Source organism: Glycine soja, chromosome 6 (assembly GCF_004193775.1).
Source record: "Glycine soja cultivar W05 chromosome 6, ASM419377v2, whole genome shotgun sequence".
NCBI classification, from domain to species: domain Eukaryota; kingdom Viridiplantae; phylum Streptophyta; class Magnoliopsida; order Fabales; family Fabaceae; genus Glycine; species Glycine soja.
In genome coordinates, this window is record NC_041007.1 from 45,533,489 (window position 1) to 45,542,287 (window position 8,799).

Genomic DNA, 8,799 nt, shown 5'->3' on the forward strand with positions numbered 1-8,799 from the left:
CTTTTGCTTTTTGATAGATTCTAAATTAGAAGGTAAATTAAAATCCATATGAAACTGGAAGGGCTATCTAGAAAACACAATGGCGCATTCAAGTTCATGAAAAAGATGGACTATCGGATACCTATTTTCGATTTGAGCACATTGCTTATGCTCATTCTGTGACAGAAACATGACAATCAAACATATGCCTCCGTAATTTAGATTATATAACGTATTTTCTGTAGTTATTTATCTCCAAAGACTCGGCCAATTCAACATATACCATGAGATCAGCAAGTATGCTACGTTTTGGAGTTACAGTGGATGGTTCTTTGGAGAATGAAGAATGAATTAGTTTTTTTTTTTTTTTTTATAAAAAAAAGGCTCATGGACGCGTGGCTATTTCCCATATAAAAAAAAAAAAAAACCATGCACTAAACAATTAATAGGTGGCAGATTAAATATGCATACAAAGGACCACGAATTCAGATTCGTTTGTGAGTGGATCAAAGTTAATGTTGACGACACCCACAGGAGTTCTTAGGAATTATAATTAGTGGTAATTAATTTTTTGTGTGGTTTTGATTGCAAGGTGGGAGGTTGTACGTACTATCACTCTTTTGGAGACAACAACTCTGTTCTTATTCATTTTCCCTTATTCTACTGTTAGGTACAACAAATAAATAACATATCTACTTTTGAGGCTCAATCTTAGAGTTGGTGTTAATGGCAAATAAATGAATTTGTTACGGGGATCTGTTTCATTTCAAAGTTGAGTGAGATCATACTATGATGGCAACTCCAACTGCAACCTGTTTGTGTATATAGTTGGAGGATGGGTACAAATATCACTGTCATGATTTTAGGGCTTAATATCAGTAGCCATTTTGTCATGACATTTAACGTTGTAGAAAATTTCAGACAACAATATAGTTTATATAGCCACAATTGCAGGCACAAATTAAGACACAGAAACATTAATTAGCGTTGTAGTTTTTTTTTTTTTTTTTGTGAATATTCGCGTTGTAGTTGCAAATATAATTAGGTTGAAATGTAAATTTTGTCTTCTTATTTTTCAAATTTATGTTTTAAGTCTTATTATTTTTTAATTGAGACATTTCATCTCCAATTTTAAAAAGTTGATAATTTTTGTTCCCATTTTTTAAATTAGACGTTTTGTTTTTCACTTTTAAAAAATAAGTAATTATAGTTTTTATGTCCAATTTCAAACGTTGATCTATATATTCTATAAATGTTGATTGATAATTATTTTTTTATTATGCACGTGACAAATGTTTTTTATAATTATTTAATTGTAATCAAGCTTAATTTATTAAAAAAAATTAAAAAAGTCTCAACTAATATCATAGTCAATAGGTCTTAAATTGATCAAGGGATTAAAATCATAATTTTTTTAAAAGTGGAAAACAAAATGTCACAATTAAAAAAATAAGGAGATTATAATTGTAGATTTTTTAAATGTTAAGAACAAAATGTCTCAATTAAAAAATAAGGGATTAAAATACCAAATTTTAAAAAATAAAAGAATAAAAACTACATTTTAACCTTATAATTAAGGATCATTTTTAAAAGTTAATTATACAATTATTCTCTTAAATATAATTAAAAGTTGGATTAAGTTTCTCAATTATTAAAAGTTGAATCAACACAATTGTCTCCCAAGCTTAAGCTGATTAAATATGGTTATGCCTTAAAAATAATGAAATATGGTTATTAATTCATAAAAATTAATTTAAAAAAATGTGGTAACTATTTAATTTACTATAAAACCAAAAAAAAGTACATATAATTATCAGTTTGAGGAATTTAGACTCGTCCATACATAATTGTAATTAAGATAAGAAATAGACAATTGATATGTGATGTACTAAACAAAGAAAAATATTAAAAAAAACGAAGGATGTCAATTAAGTTGTTTGCACTGTTAAGGTATATTTGTAAACCATGATTCATCATTTTAAAACAAGAATCATGGAAATAGATTAATTTTTCCATAAATACTAAGGAGAAAACGAAATTTCATCCACAGTATACACTTGATAAAAAAAACAAACTTGTCCAATTAAATAGAAAACTTGCACACCAGAATAAATGAGTGTAACGTGGCAAGTTTTTGGAGAGAGAAAGGACGTTTAAATAGTTCCATCGAAATTCTATATATATCTTCATTGCCTAAAGAACATTTCTATTTTTCTGAAACTAAGTTACAAAAACAGCTATATAATTTTAATTTGAATGAGTGACTCTTTCTGGAATGATTGATATTATGTTATTTGCATCCTACGCATTCAAATTATAACCATATAGAAAAACGTATGATTAGTTTGTGCATATGTCCCAATTAATTTTTTTTGGGTATCTCAGAGATCTCCATAGCAACTTAGAATTTGACATCAAAGGCTTTCTCAACGCAAAACTTGAATTTTTGTTCACCTATGAATCCCTTTAGATCGAGTTTTCAAGGTGATTCTTAATACTCCCACATAGCTCATAATTGTTTACATCCTGGGACCACACAGATAAGCATGTAATGTTGTTAGAAACATAAAACTCGAATGATCCAAGCAATTAAGGAAGTTCCTATGATGCATTCTTCATTGCTATATATATGTGACGTTGTAGAAAAGAGAAGATAATGAAACTCCCAAAAATAAATAAAAAATAATTCAAGAAATGCCCAAAGCCATGTGTTCCATAGGCCCAAATATGCTGGATATAAGAAAATTACTGTTACCCAAAGTGTTGTAGATGGTTTTAACTACAGCCTGAACCACCACCCAATAAGTTAGAGAAGTTAAATACTCTATTTTTTTTCCTGATTAGAGACAATCATGGGTGTTTTGTAGATTATTGGATTAGAAACTAATTTCGCTTCCAGCGCATATCACTGATAAGATTTTACACCACTTTTTCAATCCTATGGGTTAATACTCCCTATATTTCAAATTGATTGATATTTAAACCATATCGATTGATGTTTTCAATTTTAAAGAGGAGAAACGTGGGTTGATAAGGAGGAAGACATCTTTAAGAAAATGTATTTCAAGAAAGCAAAAAACATAGGAACATATCACTGAACTGTTGGTTTCTAGTGAATCTAGGATCGACTTCATGGGGCTGGAATATTTTGGGTGGGTGGAAAATTGTATCACGTCATGACATCAAGGTGTGAACATAATGGAGTCTTGCATGACTGCATCAACTCTCATGCAAGCATTAACAATATTGAGGTCTAGTTTTGGTTCAAAAAATGTGAGTTTGGTTTCATAGGAGAGCAGTTTGGTTATGTCTCAGCAGAGTGCTTGGTCTGTCATGATGTTTTCTGTTTGGCTTATCTGGCTTCTCATGGCAACCACTGTTATTTTAATGTAATCCTTATTTGCCTATGAAAAAAAACTTAGCAATTAAGGAGGAGAAATGATCATAGAAGACTAGAAGTTATTCAGGTGGAGACGTTGTATCTTAAGTTGTTTATATTGATTGCTTCACAACCAGAGCCGTTGAATGTTGAATGTTGAAAGTTGAATGTTGCCTGTAATTACACTTTGTGTCCTCAATCATGGTTCTAAATTGCGGTAGCAGTTGTGGTCATTATTGCAGTGCGAATTACGACTGTTACGGTGTGAAATTACTATATGTTTTGCACAGGAAGTAGAAAGAATTATACAAATATTTTAATTATTAGTATATCTTTTAATTATAAGTTAGCATAATTTTTCATTCATTTTATGATTTGATATCCCACCATCTCATACGGCAATACCCTTGGACCATTGAAACTTATAAGTTAGATTAGAAGATTGAATTATGAATCTTTATCTTTTTTGACAAAAAAAAGTGGAATGAACATTGTTTTTTTATGGGTAGAGTAGAAGGTTGTTAAGATTTTGTTGTGCATGGCTCCAATGCGCATTTCGTGTGATTCAAATTCACACTGCAATTGTGATCGCGGACCATAATTTAGAACCATGGTCCTCATGGTTGGGTCTTTTTTGAGTGTGTGCTTAGAAATTGGCCTTTTTATATCATATTCGTTTATTATTATGAAAAAGAATTAGGTCTGGATAGCATGAAGAAATAGTAGATATGTATTTATCATTTTACAGTATTCAAAAAACTTACTTGTACATATTAAATAAAAAGAAATCATGTACAAATGATAGAGGGGGTGATTAAGCAGCAAGAATGGTTTTACGGTGCTAATAAGAATGGTTTTACGGTGCTAATAAAGCTGTTTATTGTTTGCAATTTGCTAGTGATCTAAGAATAAATATAGAGAATAAATTACACATCTTTATTAATATAAATTTATTATTTCGTTGCTAAACCTTTTATTTTAGTGGTTTTGGTATATTAGTTATGTGTTAAATTTGAAATTACAAAGAATCAACATCAAATGAAAGTTGGATAAAAGGGCAGAGTGAAGACTGTGGAGTGGAAAGAACGTCTAAGAAAGAAGGGAAGACAGGAAAGTATGAAAAATTAGGATAACTTATTTACATATAATTAAGTCAGATTTTTTGAGTAATTTTTAACTAGTGAGTAGTAGTATCCGTGGATAGTATGGCATTCATTCCCTTTGATCGTTAGAGTAAACTTCCATTAAATTATTTGTAGTATCCATCTAATATCCGTTCTCAATTCGTGACGGATTTTACATGTGAGTATCCATGAATATGATTTTTTTTTGTCATCCTTTTTTGTGTACAATAGTCTTAGTGCAATTTGAACTTAATACTTTATGTATACTATTCCAAATCCTCTATCATTAAGCCAACCCTAACTTTTGTCATCCTTGTTTCCTCTCAAGCTTAACCCAAAATATGGTTATTCATAAAAATTAATTTAAGAAAATGCAGTGTATTTTTTTTTTTTACACAATTCCCTCTCAAGCTTAAGAGAAAAAAAAATGCGGTATCTTATTATCTATTTCGTTTTTTTGTACATGACAAAAGAAAACAAAGAGAAAGGAACAAAATAAAGCACAAGGAAATGGAACATCTATAGCATCAACATGTAGGAGGGAGAATGTTTGGGGTGGGAGAAATCCTTGGAAGGTATACCATTCTTAGCTAGAAATACTCGGTACGAAAGTTTTCTTCTTTTAAGAGTGTAGTGGAGGTGAATACCACAATCTAGCTAATTGGAGATCTTGAATAATCTTAACGAGAGTTGCATTTATTTCACTTAATATTATATGCCTCACAATAAAACTAACAAAAGGTATAAAAATGAGGAAATTAAACTCACCCTAACAACACATAATAACAATCATTTGCAATTTGGTTCAATTTCGACATGAAATCTTAATCAGAAATATCACTTTACTCCTACATAGATCGATTTGATGAGAGATAATTAGTTTGATGTCAAATAATTTTTTTTTAAATATCTTATTTAAACCTTAAACCGAAATAAGCAAACATATATAATATGATATTGAAATTTGCGGGGCGAAATTACAATCAACATATATATATAAGCATACAATTAAAATTCATATGATCAATGGACATTCAACAAAAAGGAAAAATAAACAGTGTTCGTAGAATATTCCGAAGTTACAAACTGCACCACCACAGATCAGTATTTGCATATGTCCCAATTAATTTTTGTTGGGTATCTCATAGATCTCCATAGCATCTTTGAATATTTCATCAAAGGCTTTCTCAATGCAAAACTTGAATTTCTGTTCATCTATGAATCCCTTTAGAGTTTTCAAGGTGATTCTTAATTCTCCCACATAGCTCATAATTGCTACGTTTACATTCTGCAACCACACAGAGAAGCATGTTATTAGAAACCTTAGAACTCAAATTATCCAAAGCTGAGCCATGCAATAAATACCTGAGGTCATAAGTGCTTAACGAAACTTCCAAAAATAAATAAATAATTCAATAAATACCTGAGGTCCACCAGACATGGCGAAATAAACACCTCTTACAGGATGATTTGCTAAAGCCATTTGCTCTAATGGCCCAAACATGTTGGATATAAGAACACTACAGTTTCCCAGAGTATTGTAGAAGGTTTTAGATGCAACCTGAAACACCAAACCATGAATTAGAGAAGTTGAACAACATAAAGCAGGGAAGTTACAAGGGTGAGATACTCAAAATATGGGGCTCCCTTTAATTTACTATTAAAATCAATTCCACACACCTTGATTTACTTACACATTTCAATCACATCCAATGGTACAAAATTAATTTTATCAAAAATCTAAAACAAACAAATACATTATCATTAAGAGTATTTAAATAAAACAACTAATTAAATATCAACTTATAATATGATATGTTGTGTTAATTATAATTTTTCTCATAAAACCTACTAAAATAAATTAAAAAATACTGGAACATCATAAAGTATAATTTTATGAATCTAGACCCTAAAAACACATTAAAAAAACTCCTAAACTACGTATACACACCTCAGGGCCTCTTAATTTCATCTCCAAATCCAAAAGCAGACCTATGAGATAAACGCTGAAAGAATGTTTCTTTCTCTTGATTTGTTTACGAGCATTCCAAACAAACTCAAGAGGGTTGGAGATTTTGGGTTGGTCTAGCTTTGGAATTGGTATTTGTAAGAAAGAAATTTTATTCCCCCATAGACCTTTGACCTTTGGTTTTTGCATCTCCTTCACTGATTGGTACCCTCTAATATTCCTTGTGTTGAGCACCACCAAAGCTGTGGAATTTGCTTTTCTTGTCATGTAGTCAATCTCTTGCATGTACAACCGAATCCCATAGAAAATTATCCCAGTTATCACATCATTTATTGTCTGCATTCATGTCACAATAAAGAAAAGAAAAAAATTAATTAATCTAGCTAGCTTACTTAATTGGATGACATAATTAAGAGGTTGATTTATATATGACTAAACATATAAAACCATTTCTGATTGGATAAAAACTCTTTTTATTATTAATATATAGACTATTTCTTCATAATTACTAATATCTAGTTTGATCTAATCTTACCACTCCAAGATTGGACTTGATTGCTTTGATATGATCAAGAGATAATGATATGTTTGACAAGGTGAAATGCTGAGGCTTAGTTCCTTCATATCCAGACCTTATGGGTGTTTTGTCATCTTCAATCATTTTTGCCTTTATTACGCTAGATCCAAAATCTAACATGGAGCTAAAAAAGGAGGATATCACTGAATGTAACTTCTTAAACATGGTTTTCTTTGCATGCTGCGGATTTGATGATACTCTTGAAGGAAAAGTAAGTGGAAGAGAAGGGTCATCAGTTCTTTGAAGGCAAGAAAGAAGGGCACCCATGAGGGAATAACCATCTCCAAGCGAATGATGAAATTTGAAAATTATTGTGCCTGCAGCATTGCTTGTTGGATACTTAATAAGGTGGACTTCCCATAGTGGCTTGTTCTGAGGTGTCCGTTCATTTAGAATCCTTGTCACATATTCATCAAAATAATGGTCATACAATTCTGCTGAATTGCATTCAGGAAATCTAGGAACCTTTACATGCTCTTCAGGATTCACTTGCACCCTTTTCCATCTCATTTTACCAGCTTGGTCTCTGATCTGTGGTCAAGCATTGAATTGAACAATTAAAACAAAAGGTCAGAATGATGAACATTAATTCAAATTTGAAGTGAGAGTTGCTAATTTAGTTCATGTCACAAAGCTTTTATGAGTTCACTAACCTTATAAACAATTGAAAGTTTAATTATATCTTTAGTCCTTGAAATTAAAAAAAAAATCATTTTTTAGGTACTTAAATAAAAAATTATATTTTTTAGTCTTTCAAATTTTTATGGAAGAATTAATTTTTTTTTGTTTAATATCACTGGTGTTAGAGTTTCAGGTTCTCCAATTATATTCTAAAATATCTCAAATTTTATTATTTGAACCAATTATAAGATTAATCTTTGGTAGAAACTTAGTCACACTTAAAACTTCATTCTTTTTTCCTAAGAGTATAGTATTTTGTGGGGTCAAACTTAGGTCCTTTTTCAAAACTCAACATGCATTAAGTTTGTCAGTTGAACTACACCCATTATGTGGTTTTTTTTATTTGAGAGAATAGAAAATATAAATTTTTATTTGGAGGAATAAAAAGACATCCTAGTTTGAGCGACTAAACATAACTATGCCGTAATTGGATTTTGTGGTGGACTTCTACTAATTACTAAATGCAAGAGTAAATGTAGTATAACATGGAGGAGAGAAAGAACCATAATAGAGGAGAAACGTGGGTTGATGGGGAGGAAGACATCTTCAAGCAAAGGTATAGTCTGTGAGTCATCAATTGGAACTGCCATTTCAAGAAAGCCAAAAACATAGGAACATATCACCGAACTGTTGAAATAATGTCCATGAGGACTCACTGGCTCTTGAACCTCTTCATAGAATTGGTCCATTGTGTTAGTTTGTGTGTGGAAATGAGAGTGAAAGTAGCACTTCAATTAGAAGATATCTTTTGGCTGCAAAGCCAGGCCAGGATCGATGATATATATAGCAATGCATTGTTGTACGACAAATGATAAACATATCAGTGGGTTTTTCCACCCACCATCTACCCATCACACATGATTAATCACATGTGTAAATATGATTAATTTTTAGTTAAAAGTAAATAAATATGATTATATATAATGATCGATTTATATTTGTAGCATTAATAATTAGCTTCGTATATCTCACACAAGTGAGTAATAGTGTCATAATTAGGAGGTTATTAAAATGCCAATATACCGTAAAAGTAGTTAATATAAGAGTAATGGAATGTACGTATACAATTATATATTGATCTGTACTTATT

General features: G+C 30.7%; 1 protein-coding gene across 1 annotated transcript; it reads right to left on the bottom strand.

Moving 5' to 3' along the window:
• Positions 1 to 5,364: 5,364 nt before the first annotated feature.
• On the bottom strand, positions 5,365 to 8,463 carry LOC114417194 (O-acyltransferase WSD1-like). Its single transcript, XM_028382317.1, has 5 exons — positions 8,213 to 8,463; positions 6,987 to 7,559; positions 6,434 to 6,787; positions 5,906 to 6,043; positions 5,365 to 5,770 (listed from the first exon to the last, which is right to left on the bottom strand). Exons 1-5 carry the CDS (start codon positions 8,396 to 8,398, stop codon positions 5,606 to 5,608), a joined length of 1,416 nt encoding a protein of 471 aa, XP_028238118.1. The 5' UTR covers positions 8,399 to 8,463; the 3' UTR covers positions 5,365 to 5,605.
• Positions 8,464 to 8,799: the final 336 nt, after the last annotated feature.